The following is an 18,755-nucleotide window of genomic DNA, read 5'->3' as shown; positions in this document are numbered from 1 at the left end:
GGGCCGAAACCCACCTGCATTAACCCTTTCCAGTCCACTGTGTGACCTGTGAAGACATTAGGGTTTAAGGCTGTACAGCTCCGTTGTTGGTAGACGTCCGTCGGGGTTCTCTTACTGTATATTGCCAGCCTCTCTGCTGTCGGAGCCTATCCTACGTGTCAGCTCATGCAGTACTGGCTTTAGCCAGCATATAGCGCCGTTGTATAACGGCAGAAAAAGAGTAAGCCCCCTAGGAAAACCATATACAAATTGGATTGGAAAGGGTTAAGCACAACATTACTACCTCAGCTGTGTTGGGCAATGCAATGGGATATTTCTATGTACCGCCGGTGGCTTCCTGGCACCCACCCATGCTGTAGGTGCACACGGAGTTTTTACTACATCTGTACACTTATAAAGAACCCCAGTCAGACTGGGGCATGCAGTGTGGGCCGAAGCCCACCTGCATTAAGCACGACATTACTACCTCAGCTGTGTTGGGCAATGCAATGGGATATTTCTATGTACCGCCGGTGGCTTCCTGGCACCCACCCATGCTGTAGGTGCACACGGAGTTTTTACTACATCTGTACACTTATAAAGAACCCCAGTCAGACTGGGGCATGCAGTGTGGGCCGAAGCCCACCTGCATTAAGCACAACATTACTACCTCAGCTGTGTTGGGCAATGCAATGGGATATTTCTGTGTACCGCCGGTGGGTTCCAGGGAGCCACCCATGCTGTGGGTTGACAGGGACTTCACAATAGGGAGTTGTACCTGCCTGTGTCTATGAATTAAAAAGCCCGGTCTGACTGGGGCATGCAGACACCTTGACAGAATGAATAGTGTGTGGCACATAGGTTCCCCATTGCTATGCCCACGTGTGCAGCTCCTGATGGCGGTGGCACAGGATTCTATTTCTCATTGCTTCTGTACAGCATTGTGGGCTATCGCTCCGCCACTTTTAAAGAGGGTCGCTGCCTAGCCATGCCAACCTCTGCAGTGTGTGCCTGCGGTCCCTCGTCATGGCAGACGCAATTCTAAATAGACATGAGCGTGGTGTGGCATGAGGGCAGCTGAAGGCTGCCCAGGGACACTTTGGTGTGCGCTGTGGGGGGGAGGGGGGGCGGTTGGGCAGCATGTAACCCAGGAGAAGTGTCAGTGGAGTGTCATGCAGGCAGTGATTGTGCTTTGTTGGAGGTAGTGTGGTGCTTAGCAAAGGTATGCCATGCTAATGAGGGCTTTTCAGAAGTAAAAGTTGTTGGGAGGGGGGGGGGCCCACTCTTGCCGGTATTGTGGCTTAATAGTGGGACCTGTGAACTTGAGATGCAGCCCAACATGTAGCCCCTCGCCTGCCCTATCCGTCACTGTGTCATTCCCATCACTTTCCTGAATTGCCCAGATTTTCACACATGAAAACCTTAGCGAGCATCGGCGAAATACAAAAATGTTCTGGTCGCCCATTGACTTCAATGGGGTTCGTTGTTCGAAACGAACCCTCGAGCATCACGGGAAGTTCGTTCCGAATAACGAACACCCGAACATTTTGGTGTTCGCTCATCTCTAGTCACGGTGCTTTCCGTAAAGAAAAATGGACCACATGTGGTTTCTTGATGTGGTTTTAATAGTAAAAGAACAGCAATTAAATATCACAATAAAAACACCATGTGTGAACGCAGCCTAAGGGCTCAGTCACACGGGCGCATCGGCGCTCGTGTTACTGCAGGAGGAAGACGGCCGTACCTCTAGACAGACGTCTCTATGCAACCGGGAGAAAGAACATGTGACCGCCTTCATTGCAGGTCATGTGTTCTTTCTTCAGTGCTGCAGAGAGACGTCCGTCTTGAGGTATGGCCATCTTTTTCCTGCAGGAAGGGCTCAGTCACACGGGCACATCGGTGCCTGTGTACGGGTGCCGATGCGCCCGTGTGACTGAGCCCTAATTGTCAAGCACATTTACGTACTGATTTCTTCACTCTCTAGAGTGCCAACCTCGAAATGGAATCTTGAGATGGAACACTGGAAGACTTCATCTTTCATTTGATACTTGTCTCATGTGACTATTGAGTTTCATTCTAACAACATAATCCTTTGTAACCCCTTAACGACTTTTAAGGCACACTGTATATATGTATACAGATATGGCAATGCCAAAACTGTGTAGACTGCCAAGTGCCACTATGCTATTTGGCTAGCGTTGCAATTGCCAAACAGTGTGAATGGTGCCTATGGTATGCAATAGTGTAGCCACACCAGTACATTGGGACACATTCTGACACTTCTGCATATGCAATATGAATCAATTCACTGACGACAGACACCACTCAGACAGCGTGTCAGGTCTCATAAAAAAATAATTGATTACAAAAGAGAGAGATTGTCACACATAATATCACAGTTCAGTTGCTGTAACTAAACTCTGGAATCTATCAGTATGAAGCATTCACCCAAAACATACTTTGAATAATCAACCATACTATATTTGTGCATAGTAAGCATTTATGGTTCTTGCGCTATCTATATACTTTAATTTGAAAACTTGTATGCAGTTTGTATTAATTAAGCTCAAAATAAAATATGGATTTTATGAATTAGAAGATTGTAGTTTAAATAATATATGGATACATTGATAGATTGCTTTTTTTCCAGTAGAATTAAACAAATCATTTTTGCCTTCTGACTTAAAAGGAACCCAGCACCAACTAGATTCTGGTGACACCAATGGCATGTAGGGAATAATACATTAAAGAGTGTGGCAACGTTTTATTTTATTGTTATTTTAATAAAAGCCTGTAATGCCTAGACACCTTGCAAAATGACGTTTAACCCATTGAGGACCAAGTACTGTAAATTTACGGCACTTGGTCCCAGGTTTTAAAGCCCAGCCGTATGTAAAATTACAGCTGGGATTAGAGCCTCCTGCTTCTGCAATCAATCAGAATGGGTTGTCAGCTGTTAGTCACAGCTGATAACCTGGAGGAGGAGAGAGACATGGGTTTTAACCCTTTCTGCCTCCTTTTGTTAGTACACAGTGCTCAATGACCAGTGCTCTTCAAATTCGGGAGCCAAATTCATGACCCACAGGATTCCCTGCTACAACAGAGCTACAGGATCCCAGCAGACCCTGATCAGCTCTGCCAGTGACTAATGTCACTACAGGGGATGTTTTTTCCTGTAACTGGGGCTCCTATAGATAACTCAGCTACAGTGAAAAAATGTCAAATGAAAAAAAAAACATATTAATGTCCCCAGAGGTCTTATATGATGTCATGGGGAACATAAATAGTAAAAAACATAATTACATACATAAGTAAAAAAAAATTACAGATCAAAACAGCAATATATACATAAAAAAATAACCCAGAGCTGACGCCAACCAAAACCGTCGCTATATGTTTAACCCACCAGGGATTGCTTCTGTATCCTTGTATGCTGCGCTTTGAAAAGAAGAATAAAAGAAGATGAAACTATCGCTGGGGGATAGTGTCTATCTGGACTGAGGATAAGCTCCTGGTGATTTGAAAGGCTATTACAGGATTCCAGGGGAGGAAGTGATGCCCCATTTTGCCATATTGTGGAAACTTTCCCCCTTAGAGTGAATACTCAGGATCACTACATAATCACTATTCTCCTATTTGAGCGCACAGCTATCATTCTAACATTGCTATATGCACCCTGTAATCCAAAAGTATACATATTATATATTGAAACATCCAAAGCAAAATGAGGAATACGTTCCCATACTTTATTTTAGTGTAAATATACTAATTTAAAAAATTGCCAGAAATGTTAACATTTTTTTTTAGCTTTTTACCCCCAATAAAACATAAAAATGTCCTTAAGGTACAAAACAGCCAGGTCCTTAAGGGGTTAATACTTCCCACACTGCATGGTACTGAATCCCAAATGGCCTGGTAAGAAGGCCCAGACTGTTTCTGCTATCTGCAGTGCTAGTTTCTGAAATGTATCTCTCTGATTCTCTCTGACTAATAGGTGATGTGGTTGGCGTCTCCTACATTTCCCACAGACCCATACAAATTTCACACAAATACAGACCGATGCATGCACAGATCATCTTACCCTATTGGGTGAAAATGGAACTATAACAGCAATTTGTAAATCCTTGGGAAGTGTGGAAAAATGTAATTCAGGATTGGAATCTCTGTAGAACAAAATAAAGGTGCAGTTAGTGTCTGTAAGTCTGACATCTTATGATAGGTTTACTGTGCAGTGCTAGGTTCAGGTGACAGACCTTTTGGAGGGGTTACATCTTTCACAGTTGCTTTACTAAACAGACTTTTCTTGTAACAGTTAAAATGTCAGTAAAGGTAATGAATCATATAAGTAGATAGTAGTGGACTTTCAAAATAAGTAGTCTATTATACACCACATATCCAATAAAGAAGCTCTGAAAATGCTTAGTGACTCAGATGGAAAGTGTCCAAAGACTGACTGTCACTGTTCCCTGTTAAGCATTATTTGGTATATACTTGCCATCGACTCAATTTCTATGAATGATTCACAAGGACAGCTGGGTCAGAGAGTGTGGAAAATGAATGGTCCCTCTGGGAGGCCCGATAACAGATAAGTTAACCAATTATCAGTCTGTTTGTAGGACATCCATTTTTAATTTATCTAATAGTCATCACCCAGAATTTTGAGTAGATATTGAAGTTAAAGAAACACTTTTGCTTCTTAGCATGTTTGTACCTCATAGAAACCTATGGAACACAAACATTTGTATTTCATTTCTAACTGTGAAATACATTTTTTTTACTTTATTTAATAGTTTTTATGTTGTGTATTCTGCCAGTCTCCTACTGCCCTAAAGGAGTTCACCGGCTCTTAAAAACTGATGACCTATCTGTAGATGATCAGCGTAGTTTTACTACATGGGCCCTCAGCTGATCAGTAGTTCTCCAGACTAGGTGTCACCCTATATGGGGCAGAAGAAGATAGCTCCATACATTGTTCAGTGACCCAGTGTGGTATTGCAGGCACAACTCCCATGCACTTCAAATAATTTATATACTTATGTACTCTCTGCTATAATGTCCTGGCCCATACCATACTTTTCTTGTCTGTGCTTCCAGGATCTCATACTTCCTCAAAAAAAGGGTATCTTGAGATTCTTTCTAAAAGTAGCCTGCTTGCGAATACCACAACACCGAAAATACATTCAAACTTCTTTACTGAGGGAATGGCTAGATACTAACTCAGTTCAATATAGAATGAAGGCGCTATTAGCCCAGGACAGATTAGTTCCATAAAGGGCCACTCTAGTGAATACACATATTTCCATCCTGCCCTCCTCACTTGATTACCTGTCAAGCTCAAGTCTATTATGTATATTGCAGTCACTTCCATACAGTGCAGCTTCATGTCTGATGCTTATCCGGTACTATCATGATGGGGAGATTTTTGCCATGATGCATCAGCACAGCATTACATTAGCAGCTAGAGACTGTCATTACATTCTATATTCATCTAAATAAGCTACAGACCATAAGTACTCATGAGAATGAGCTGTGACCTCCTCTATTATAATTATGTGGCATGCGCCTCAAATCGTCATCGGTAACTATGATAAAAGTGTTTGCATCCCCACTAAGCAGTTTTTGTGGTACACTATATAATAAAATCACAGAAATGTTATGCTGACTGAGACACTGACTAGAAACTGAACACATAAACCCAATTAAATTTGAGATGGACAAAATGAGAACACATAATCCATCTGACAAGAAAGAGGACAAGTGTTTCAGATGGAAAGAAAAATGGGATTCTTGCAGATGGATAGAAATAACTAACCAAGATAACACTAGCTGACTTGTATATACTGGGGGCTAGTTACATAACGAATGAAAGAACAATCAATGGAGTGGCCTTTTAAAATATGGATACCATGGATTTAGTTTAAATGTTCCAACTCCCCACCCTCATGGCTCTCTAGCCTGCGCTGATAACTTAGGTATTCTTTGTCTTACTGCATGGACATTCTTTATTCCCCTTCACCCCACACCCTTTTTCCTATTTTACTTTACTACCATGATTCTGTGTCTTCATACCAACTGTTATACAGTACTGTTAAGACTCTATTCACATCTGCGTCAGAGGCTCCATTCAGAAGCCCCGGCACAAACCTGGCATGAACCGGTGGACAAAAAAGTCGTGCATGCAGGACTCTTTTGTATGGTAAAAATGCCAGACAGGTGCAGGAACCAAACGGACTCCATTATAGTCAATGTGGTCCGTTTGGCACAATTTGGTTCCATTATGAGACAAATCCGTTCACCAGAAGATTCTGTTTTCCTGCTCACATAAAGGAGCAGGAAAATGCAATCCCTAGTGCAGATGTAAATTTAACCTAACCTGTAGAGATGAGCGAGTATACTCGTTTCGAGTATTTGCTCGATCGAGTATCGCGATTTTCGAGTACTTCAGTACTCGGGTGAAAAGATTCGGGGGGCGCCGGGGGGCGGGGGGAGGCGTGGCGGCGCGGGGGATAGCAGCGGGGAACAGGGGGGAGCCCTCTCTCTCTCCCTCTCCCCCCCACTCCCCGCTGCAACCCCCCACTCACCCACGGTGCCCCCTGAATCTTTTCGCCCGAGTACAGAAGTACTCGAAACTCGCGGTACTCAGGTGAAAAAGGGGCGTGGCCGAGTACCCTCGCTCATCTCTACTAACCTGATAATCTACCTTGACATATACTTTTGCTCTGAATAAAAGTGATTAAACCATAAAAAGATTCCACATGAGCAAAATTATGAACTTAGTTTTCATTAATTCTGCTGCTGACTGTAATGAATGTGCTGCTAAAATAATTATACCTTTGATATATGAAATATTCAGGCTTGTCTATACTCAAGTATCTGTTGTTTTTTTTCTCTGGCAGGAGAGCATCTTCGAGTATGTCCTCAGGAATACACATGCTGTACAACTAAAATGGAAAATAAACTTAGTCAGCTAAGTAAATTGGAGTTTGAAAATCTAGTTCAAGAAACAAGTCATTTTGTCCGCACCACCTTTATATTGTGGCATAAGAAGTTTGATGGTAAGTACACTTCTTTAATCTGACACCAACTTGTATTTTATTAGCGTATATTAATTAATGGGCAGAGAGGATGGAAAGTAAGTTTTAAACCAGCATAGTCTTTTGATTAGTATTTTTGCTCAATCACCTGATTTCCTCCTCATGAGATTCTGGATTAGCATGTAGTATTCTAAGGTCTCGTTCAGATGAGCGCTGTTTTAGCGCAGTATAGGCACGTGAAAAGATCTTGGCTATACTGCACTAAAGATCGCGTAAACAGGTGAATTCCAGCTATTTTAATTAGCCTGTTTACACGATCCGAGGTGCGTGGTGCGTGTATTCCAGCTCCCATAGGGGTCTATGGAAAGCACGCACCAAAGATAGCGCAGGTCTAGAGATGAGCGAACGTACTCGTTTCGAGTAATTACTCGATCGAGCATCGCGATTTTCGAGTACTTCCGTACTCGGGTGAAAAGATTCTGGGGGTGCCGGGGGGAAAGGGGGGAAGCGTGGCGGAGCGGGGGGTAGCAGCGGGGAACAGGGGGGAGCCCTCTCTCTCTCCCTCTCCCCCCCCACTCCCCGCTGCAACCCCCCACTCACCCACGGCGCCCCCCGAATCTTTTCGCCCGAGTACGGAAGTACTCGAAAATGGCGGCACTCGGGCGAAAAAGGGGCGTGGCCGAGTAGGTTCGCTCATCTCTAGTCAGGTCATATCTATTCTAGCATCACGTACCTTAGATGTGTGCATTGCGGTCGCATGTCCTATCTTTGACAGGTGCGAGTATTTTGCGTGTCTAAAATTCCTTCAAGTGAATGCTTCCTCTATAGGAAACCATTGGTTCCAATAGAAGCGCTTTCTGTGCGTGCCTATACTGCACGCAAACAGCGCTCATGTGAACGAGGCCTAAGGGACCTTTCACACATAATGGAATATTTCGCTACAGCGTTGCAGAATATGCTATCTCTGAACTCCACCCGAAAATCTTCAGGGCTAACTGCGGATTTTGATTCAGAATTCTGTTTTTTATTTTTTAATTCTGCATGTTAGCAGTAAGAGCAGTGAGACTTTAGAATTTTTGATATTGTGGTGGTTGATTCATTGAACAAGTTCAAGAGCGGCCTGGACAACTTACTTGAAACTAATAGTTTTACAGATCATGAGTACTCAATTTCTGTTGATCCAGGGTTTTATTCTAATTGCCATGGTTGAAATCAGAAAAGAATTCTTCCCCTAATATGGGGCAATTGACATACACCCCATGTTTATTTTTTTCCTTTTTCTGGATCAACGGGATAGGATTATAGGCTGTACTTGATGAAACTATGTTTTTTTTTTCAAACTTCTCAACTTCATGTAATTGTATGGACTCTCAGTGCATTAATTGTAGTTCATTCTTGGCTACATTCACTCAGCCTAATATCTCACCTGCCAACGTGTATCTTACATGCAGATGCAAGGCATTTTTCATTCAAGAAAAGCCTTCATCATTTCTGCGAAATTGAGATCCTCAGGTACGTGTTTCACACATGCTTGAGGATCGCAAGTGTTTCCCATTGATTTCAATGAGAATCATTGCATCACACTTGCATGCACATCGTATGGCATGGAAGTGCCATGTAATTTCTTTAAAGGTCCCATTGAAAACAATAAGTGAGGCATTCTAAAGGAACGCCAAAAGATAGGAAATACTGTGATTTTTAATCTTGCAGCATTGTTGTGAGGGAAAACATCTGTAGTGTTTTCAGGCACTAGGGTAGAGCCTTAGGTGTAGTAGCTGGGAAAAGCCACAAGTCTGCAATGGGAGGTATCGGTTCACATGTACAGATGGAGGAGGCAAGTAGCATAGTCAGAAGGGAAACCAGGGGTCAGCAACAGGAGGTCTCAGTTGAATAGCAAAGGAGCAGGCAGAAGGTTTTTGCTCATTGTACATGTAGCCTTAGGTTGAGGAATTAATGTGCCCTGTCAATAGTTCAATAGACTCTGTTTATGGTGGAACCGAACAGACATTGTTAGTGCATAGAGCTGATTTTGATGTAGCTGACAAATTGCTGTTGATAAAGAAGTAAGCTATGATTTAATTTGGTGAATATCAGGGAAAAAATGGTCTCCGAGTCTACTATAGAAACTGAAATGTCACAAGAGCTAATTTACACATTGAACAAAAACAAGAATTGACAGCTATATTGAGTGATCATAATGTTTCTGCTTGTAGTCGTTTTTTATGTAATAAATTAAAGCAATACAAATCAAACTTTCTATCACGATTGCACTTCAGTGCAGGAGCAGAACAAGGTAAACATCATATATTTGTTATATCATAAATTGTCATTACACCATGTGGAGTGATTTAACCAGATCTCCTAAGAGATATAATACTCGCAACTCAAGAACTTTTATGGAGAGAAACAATAAAAAAATCTCTTTTGAACATAAAATTGATTCTTGCTGCTCATAATATAAAAAAAACCCTGCTGCTTAATGCTTAGAGTGTGCATATTAGCCTACCGCTGAATGGATCTTTATTATTGGCCTGCACAGAATGGAAATAATTTATTTTCCAGAAAAAAAGAACATTAAATTGTTGCCACAAATTTGTGACAGTAATCTGTAATCACCAGGGAGTTTATTCAACCTTGCAATTAAGCCTGAAAGCTGTAACTGGCTTCTTGTTCTCTTTTAAAGATTAGGTTTATTGAAATTCACGATCTAGTGATTTTTGTGCTATGCTTTAAAGGGGAACTATCATTAAATACCAATAAAATTGGTTGTACACAGTGAATTATAAAAGGAAATGTATTTATTTTGTAAAGATGTAAACTAACAATAGAAGACTCCCATCCGAAATGTAAAATCAGCTGCATACTAGTAAATCAGAATTTAGATCACTAACCACAATTTGGTCATAATGATATTTTATTCCCTTACCGATGTATTTTATATTTTTGTAGTCAGTTATGGTGGCCATTTTTTTTTACAAAACTAAGAACAGGAAGTGTTAGCATATTAGTTGACTAGTGATAAAACACTCGCTCTGTGATTGATGGAACATGCTGACAAAACAGTTTCTAATAGAGCGTTATTTCGTATATTAGAAGGTTCATAGGAGATTTCAAAAAAGGTTGTTTTTTGTCTCTAGAAACAGAAGCTTTAACTTTATGCGTTTGGAGATGAACTTGTTTTCAATCTTGGGCCTTGTGCAGAAGAGCATTCTGAGATATGGGGATACAAAGTAGATAGCATATAGATTGTTTTGATTGCATCTACAGTAGTTGACTGTATTTTAGTATCAGGTCTATCTTTTATATTTAGTCTATTGTTGTTTCAAGTTGTTTTATTCACATTTTCCTGTTTATTTTGCCTATATTTTCTCTCGTATGGGGTATAAAAAATGATCCATATTATAGATGTTATGGATCACGTTTTTTCAGGTTCTCTAGGTAAAATACAAGCTGTCAGGTGTCAACTTTTAGACATCCAGACTTTATGGCAATATGGCCACAAATTTACATAGATATATGAACTGCCACATTCACTAACATTGGAGATTATACAACTGGAGAGAAATAAGGGTCAACCGAAAAATGTGTCTGAAGTATGCAGAAGTAGTTAGATTGACGTCTCCATTTTTATTCAATACCAAGTAATAAACGCAATTTGAGGTAATAAAAAGCCTTTTCATCAGTAATACTTGAAACATACATCAGTGGACATTCAAAATGTCTTGGCACATGTTTAATATGAGAAAGCTGAGGGGATATTGACTAACATTGGCTGTATAATATGGCCAATAACAATATTAATACCTGTAACAAAATAGTTTTGGTCAGATACAGACGTCGACTAACTTCAGCTTTTTTCATACCATTACACAATGAGATATCATGCAACATAATGTATGACAATTGGCTGACACTACTACACTGAAGTTGATATTGCGGCTGATGTACTGTAAAAATGTTAAAAAAATGGACATATTTATTATACGTCCTAAGGTTTAAAAACTATACAGAACTAATAATTCTCACAGTTAATGCCCCTGATTGGCATGAGCATTCATAAGCATGTTCATTTGCCCAATCATCAGGCCATGTGAATAGGTTCCCAATCAGCTAACGAATGAGTGAGCACCTGATGGCACTGATCACATGATTGTCCGGACCAGAAGAGATAGCAAAGTTGTCACTGTGTCTATTGTATATAAAGCACATAATGCATGCCGTGACTATATACCTGTGACAGCCAGGTACCTAAGTACATCTGCAGGTTATGTGCAGCACTGTATAACTGCTATTGAATAAGGTTTTAAGACCTGTAAGATCATAACTGTCACATCAACAGACATTTTAGAGAAAGACATTGTCAGCTATTTCTCTCCTTTGATCTACAATCCGATAGCAGCAATGTTTAGTAAGGGTAAGGGTTATGAGATTGTTAAAACTGGGATGGCAGGGAAGACTTTGTTCTCACTAAGGCTGATTTAACAATCTTGTCAGCAATTGTTTTACTGCAGTCAGCAGTCAGAAGCCGACTAAAAGTGGGCTGCCAGTCAATAACGGTCCTAAGCCCCTTACCAATTGTGCATGGTCATAAAACACATCATTTAGGTTAACAAAACACATTATCACTGAAATCTCCATACTTAAACTTTAAGAGAAATGATTTAACTTTCCTCCCAATCTGCCCAAATAAATAACACCCATACACAGAAAAGCACAAAACTGCAACTACTCCCTGGAGAAACGGAATGTGCCTTTTGAGGCGCACCTGCTATTAGTTGTGAAGTTAGACTTTAACTGATCAAGAGCTTACAAGAGCTTAGATTCTGCATTTTCTTCTCAAGCTTAGGCGTTTTGTGACTGTTTTTCCATATCAGCAGCAATAGTGTAAACTATACATGAGCAGCATGTGTGATATTTGTACATGAAGTACGGTAAATGTGCATGTATTCAACTTTCAAGTGTCAGCCATGCCTTACGGTCCAGTTTTTTAAAGAGTAGCAAACAAAGCATAAAGTTTTAACTGTGGTCTTGACTAGAGATGAGCGAACACCAAAATGTTCGGGTGTTCGTTATTCGTAACGAACTTCCCGTGATGCTCGAGGGTTCGTTTCGAACAACGAACCCCATTGAAGTCAATGGGCGACCAGAACATTTTTGTATTTCGCCGATGCTCGCTAAGGTTTTCATGTGTGAAAATCTGGGCAATTCAGGAAAGTGATGGGAATGACACAGTGACGGATAGGGCAGGCGAGGGGCTACATGTTGGGCTGCATCTCAAGTTCACAGGTCCCACTATTAAGCCACAATACCGGCAAGAGTGGGCCCCCCCCCCTCCCAACAACTTTTACTTCTGAAAAGCCCTCATTAGCATGGCATACCTTTGCTAAGCACCACACTACCTCCAACAAAGCACAATCACTGCCTGCATGACACTCCACTGACACTTCTCCTGGGTTACATGCTGACCAACCGCCCCCCCTCCCCCCCACAGCGCACACCAAAGTGTCCCTGGGCAGCCTTCAGCTGCCCTCATGCCACACCACGCTCATGTCTATTTAGAATTGCGTCAGCCATGACGAGGGACCGCAGGCACACACTGCAGAGGTTGGCACGGCTAGGCAGCGACCCTCTTTAAAAGTGGCGGAGCGATAGCCCACAATGCTGTACAGAAGCAATGAGAAATAGAATCCTGTGCCACTGCCATCAGGAGCTGCACACGTGGGCATAGCAATGGGGAACCTATGTGCCACACACTATTCATTCTGTCAAGGTGTCTGCATGCCCCAGTCAGACCGGGCTTTTTAATTCATAGACACAGGCAGGTACAACTCCCTATTGTGAAGTCCCTGTCGACCCACAGCATGGGTGGCTCCCTGGAACCCACCGGCGGTACACAGAAATATCCCATTGCATTGCCCAACACAGCTGAGGTAGTAATGTCGTGCTTAATGCAGGTGGGCTTCGGCCCACACTGCATGCCCCAGTCAGACTGGGGTTCTTTACAAGTGGACACATGTAGGTTAAACTCCCTGTGGACCCACTGCCTGGGTGGGTGCCAGGAAGCCACCGGCGGTACATAGAAATATCCCATTGCATTGCCCAACACAGCTGAGGTAGTAATGTTGTGCGTAATACAGGTGGGCTTCGGCCCACACTGCATGCCCCAGTCAGACTGGGGTTCTTTAGAAGTGTACAGATGTATTAAAAACTCCGTGTGCACCTACAGCATGGGTGGCTCCCTGGAACCCACCGGCGGTACACAAAAATATCCCATTGCATTGCCCAACACAGCTGAGGTAGTAATGTCGTGCTTAATGCAGGTGGGCTTCGGCCCACACTGCATGCCCCAGTCAGACTGGGGTTCTTTACAAGTGGACACATGTAGGTTAAACTCCCTGTGGACCCACTGCCTGGGTGGGTGCCAGGAAGCCACCGGCGGTACATAGAAATATCCCATTGCATTGCCCAACACAGCTGAGGTAGTAATGTTGTGCGTAATACAGGTGGGCTTCGGCCCACACTGCATGCCCCAGTCAGACTGGGGTTCTTTAGAAGTGTACAGATGTATTAAAAACTCCGTGTGCACCTACAGCATGGGTGGCTCCCTGGAACCCACCGGCGGTACACAAAAATATCCCATTGCATTGCCCAACACAGCTGAGGTTACGTCAGCTGTAATGCAGGTGGGCTAAAAATTAATTTGATTACACTGTAGGCGAGGGCCCACAAAAATTGCTGTATCAACAGTACTAATGTACATCCCAAAAATTGGCCATGGCCAGCCAAGAGGGCAGGTGAAACCCATTAATCGCTTTGGTTAATGTGGCTTAAGTGGTAACTAGGCCTGGAGGCAGCCCAGTGTAACGAAAAATTGGTTCAAGTTAAAGTTCCAATGCTTTTAAGCGCATTGAAACTTTTAAAAATTGTTCTGAAAAATTATTTGACTGAGCCTTGTGGCCCTAAGAAAAATTGCCCGTTCAGCGTGATTACGTGAGGTTTCAGGAGGAGGAGCAGGAGGAGGAGGAGGAGGAATATTAGACACAGATTGATGAAGCAGAAATGTCCCCGTTTTGGATGGTGAGAGAGAACGTAGCTTCCATCCGCGGGTGCAGCCTACGTATTGCTTACGTATCGCTGCTGTCCGCTGGTGGAGAACAGAAGTCTGGGGAAATCCAGCCTTTGTTCATCTTGATGAGTGTTAGCCTGTCGGCACTGTCGGTTGACAAGCGGCTACGCTTATCTGTGATGATTCCCCCAGCCGCACTAAACACCCTTTCCGACAAGACGCTAGCCGCAGGACAAGCAAGCACCTCCAGGGCATACAGCGCGAGTTCAGGCCACGTGTCCAGCTTCGACACCCAGTAGTTGTAGGGGGCAGAGGCGTCACCAAGGATGGTCGTGCGATCCGCTACGTACTCCCTCACCATCCTTTTACAGTGCTCCCGCCGACTCAGCCGTGACTGGGGAGCGGTGACACAGTCTTGGTGGGGAGCCATAAAGCTGGCCAGGCCCTTAAAGACTGTTGCACTGCCTGGGATGTACATGCTGCTCGATCTACGCACATCCCCTGCTACCTTGCCCTCGGTACTGCGCCTTCTGCCACTAGCGCTGTCGGCTGGGAATTTTACCATCAGCTTGTCCGCAAGGGTCCTGTGGTATAGCAACACTCTCGAACCCCTTTCCTCTTCGGGAATCAGAGTGGGCAGGTTCTCCTTATACCGTGGATCGAGCAGTGTGTACACCCAGTAATCCGTCGTGGCCAGAATGCGTGCAACGCGAGGGTCACGAGAAAGGCATCCTAACATGAAGTCAGCCATGTGTGCCAGGGTACCAGTACGCAACACATGGCTGTCCTCACTAGGAAGATCACTTTCAGGATCCTCCTCCTCCTCCTCCTCCTCCTCCTCCTCAGGCCATACACGCTGAAAGGATGACAGGCAAGCAGCATGGGTACGGTCAGCAGTGGGCCAAGCTGTCTCTTCCCCCTCCTCCTCATCCTCCTCATGCTCCTCCTCCTCCTCCTGTACGCGCTGAGAAATAGACAGGAGGGTGCCTTGACTATCCAGCGGCATACTGTCTTCCCCCGCCCCCGTTTCTGAGCGCAAAGCAGCTGCCTTTATTGTTTGCAGGGAATTTCTCAAGATGCATAGCAGAGGAATGGTGACGCTAATGATTGTAGCATCGCCGCTCACCACCTGGGTAGACTCCTCAAAATTACCAAGGACATGGCAGATGTCTGCCAACCAGGCCCACTCTTCTGAAAGGAATTGAGGAGGCTGACTCCCACTGCGCCGCCCATGTTGGAGTTGGTATTCGACTATAGCTCTCCGTTGTTCATAGAGCCTGGCCAACATGTGGAGCGTAGAGTTCCACCGTGTGGGCACGTCGCACAGCAGTCGGTGCACTGGCAGCTTAAAGTGATGTTGCAGGGTGCGCAGGGTGGCAGCGTCCGTGTGGGACTTGCGGAAATGTGCGCAGAGCCGGCGCGCCTTTACGAGCAGGTCTGACAAGCGTGGGTAGCTTTTCAGAAAGCGCTGAACCACCAAATTAAAGACGTGGGCCAGGCATGGCACGTGCGTGAGGCTGCCGAGCTGCAGAGCCGCCACCAGGTTACGGCCGTTGTCACACACGACCATGCCCGGTTGGAGGCTCAGCGGCGCAAGCCAGCGGTCGGTCTGCTGTGTCAGACCCTGCAGCAGTTCGTGGGCCGTGTGCCTCTTATCGCCTAAGCTGAGTAGTTTCAGCACGGCCTGCTGACGCTTGCCCACCGCTGTGCTGCCACACCGCGCGACACCGACTGCTGGCGACATGCTGCTGCTAACACATCTTGATTGCGAGACAGAGGAGGAGGAGGAGGAGGAGGAGGGTGCTTTAGTGGAGGAAGCATACACCTCCGCAGATACCAGCACCGAGCTGGGGCCCGCAATTCTGGGGGTGGGTAGGACGTGAGCGGTCCCAGGCTCTGACTCGGTCCCAGCCTCCACTAAATTCACCCAATGTGCCGTCAGGGAGATGTAGTGGCCCTGCCCGCCTGTGCTTGTCCACGTGTCCGTAGTTAAGTGGACCGTGGCAGTAACCGCGTTGGTGAGGGCGCGTACAATGTTGCGGGAGACGTGGTCGTGCAGGGCTGGGACGGCACATCGGGAAAAGTAGTGGCGACTGGGAACTGAGTAGCGCGGGGCCGCCGCCTCCATGATACTTTTGAAGGACTCCGTTTCCACAACCCTATACGGCAGCATCTCAAGGCTGATGAATTTTGCGATGCGGACGGTTAACGTTTGAGCGTGCGGGTGCGTGGCGGCGTACTTGCGCTTGCGCTCCAACAGTTGCGCTAGCGACGGCTGGACTGTGCGGTGCGAGACATTGGAGGATGGGGCCGAGGACAGCGGAGGTGAGGGTGTGGGTGCAGGCCATGAGACGGTCGTGCCTGTGTCCTGAGAGGGGGGTTGCATCTCAGTGGCAGGTTGGGGCACAGGGGGAGAGGCAGGGGTGCAAACCGGAGGCGGTGAACGGCCTTCGTCCCACCTTGTGGGGTGCTTGGCCATCATATGTCTGCGCATGGTGGTGGTGGTGAGGCTGTTGGTGTTGGCTCCCCGGCTGAGCTTTGCGCGACAAAGGTTGCACACCACAGTTCGTCGGTCGTCAGGCGTCTCTGTGAAAAACTGCCAGACCTTAGAGCACCTCGGCCTCTGCAGGGTGGCATGGCGCGAGGGGGCGCTTTGGGAAACACTTGGTGGATTATTCGGTCTGGCCCTGCCTCTACCCCTGGCCACCGCACTGCCTCTTGCAACCTGCCCTGCTGATGCCCTTGACTCCCCCTCTGAAGACCTGTCCTCCTGAGTAAGCGTTGCACACCAGGTGGGGTCAGTCACCTCATCGTCCTGCTGCTCTTCCTCCGAATCCTCTGTGCGCTGCTCCCTCGGACTTACTGCCCTTACTACTACCTCACTGCAAGACAACTGTGTCTGATCGTCATCGTCCTCCTCACCCACAGAAAGTTGTTGAGACAGTTGGCGGAAGTCCCCAGCCTCATCCCCCGGACCCCGGGAACTTTCGAATGGTTGGGCATCAGTGACTATAAACTCCTCTGGTGGGAGAGGAACCGCTGCTGCCCAATCTGAGCAGGGGCCCGAGAACAGTTCCTGGGAGTGTTCCCGCTCCTGAGCAGGTGTCATTGTAGTGGAGTGAGGAGGCTGGGAGGAAGGAGGAGCAGCAGACAGAGGATTCGGATTTGCAGCAGTGGACGGCGCAGAACTGCGTGTTGACGATAGGTTGCTCGAAGCACTTTCTGCCATCCAGGACAGGACCTGCTCACACTGCTCATTTTCTAATAACCGTCTCCCGCGTGGACCCATTAATTGGGCGATGAATGTGGGGACGCCAGAAACGTGCCTCTCTCCTAATCGCGCAGCAGTCGGCTGCGACACACCGGGATCCGGAGCTCGGCCTGTGCCCACACCCTGACTTGGCCCTCCGCGTCCTCGGCCGCGTCCACGTCCTCTAGGCCTACCCCTACCCCTCAGCATGCTGTATTACCAGTGATTTGATTTCACAGGCAGGAAATAAATTGGCGCAAGACTGCAGGCCAAATATTATTTTTGCACTTTTTGGAAAACGAACGGCCCCACTGCCTTTAGTGAATGAATAATCTAAGTTTAATAACTGTGCTGTGTCCCTGCTAATGTGTCACAGAACGTGAGGGTAGCAGAGTTATTATAACTCTGGCAGAGCAGGTATTTTTTTTCCCAATTAAGGAAAGCAAATGGCGAAGCCAGCAGTAAAGCGTAGCTGGGTGCGTATGATTTAGCACTGTTCTTCACGCAGCTCACACGTCTCCACCGCCCGTAAGGACGGACAGAGGCTGGACAAATAGATTTGTTTTCAGTTTTTTCCCACCAAAAGGCAGCACTGCGTATATTCAATGAACATGAGAAGTTTAATAACTGTGCTGTGTCCCTGCTTATGTGTCACAGAACGTGAGGGTAGCAGAGTTATTATAACTCTGGCAGAGCAGGTATTTTTTTTCCCAATTAAGGAAAGCAAATGGCGAAGCCAGCAGTAAAGCGTAGCTGGGTGCGTATGATTTAGCAATGTTTTTCACGCAGCTCACACGTGTGCACAGGCGTTAGGACGGACAGAGGCTGGACAAATAGATTTGTTTTCAGTTTTTTCCCACCAAAAGGCAGCACTGCGTATATTCAATGAACATGAGAAGTTTAATAACTGTGCTGTGTCCCTGCTTATGTGTCACAGAACGTGAGGGTAGCAGAGTTATTATAACTCTGGCAGAGCAGGTATTTTTTTTCCCAATTAAGGAAAGCAAATGGCGAAGCCAGCAGTAAAGCGTAGCTGGGTGCGTATGATTTAGCAATGTTTTTCACGCAGCTCACACGTGTGCACAGGCGTTAGGACGGACAGAGGCTGGACAAATAGATTTGTTTTCAGTTTTTTCCCACCAAAAGGCAGCACTGCGTATATTCAATGAACATGAGAAGTTTAATAACTGTGCTGTGTCCCTGCTTATGTGTCACAGAACGTGAGGGTAGCAGAGTTATTATAACTCTGGCAGAGCAGGTATTTTTTTTCCCAATTAAGGAAAGCAAATGGCGAAGCCAGCAGTAAAGCGTAGCTGGGTGCGTATGATTTAGCAATGTTTTTCACGCAGCTCACACGTGTGCACAGGCGTTAGGACGGACAGAGGCTGGACAAATAGATTTGTTTTCAGTTTTTTCCCACCAAAAG

At 45.5% G+C, this 18,755-nt stretch overlaps 1 protein-coding gene across 1 annotated transcript in view; it reads left to right on the top strand.

Annotated features, from left to right (window-relative positions):
* GPC6 (glypican 6) overlaps nucleotides 1–18,755 on the top strand; it is a 731,553-nt gene that overhangs the window by 165,314 nt on the left and 547,484 nt on the right. Inside the window, exon 2 of the mRNA XM_066588819.1 lies at nucleotides 6,876–7,034. Coding sequence (XP_066444916.1) covers nucleotides 6,876–7,034 — 159 coding nt within the window. The remainder of the gene's footprint in view (nucleotides 1–6,875; nucleotides 7,035–18,755) is intronic.

Source organism: Eleutherodactylus coqui, chromosome 1 (genome assembly GCF_035609145.1).
Source record: "Eleutherodactylus coqui strain aEleCoq1 chromosome 1, aEleCoq1.hap1, whole genome shotgun sequence".
Lineage (NCBI taxonomy): Eukaryota > Metazoa > Chordata > Amphibia > Anura > Eleutherodactylidae > Eleutherodactylus > Eleutherodactylus coqui.
The sequence above is the reverse complement of the archived record's forward strand: the minus strand, read 5'-3'. Positions and strand labels throughout refer to the sequence as shown.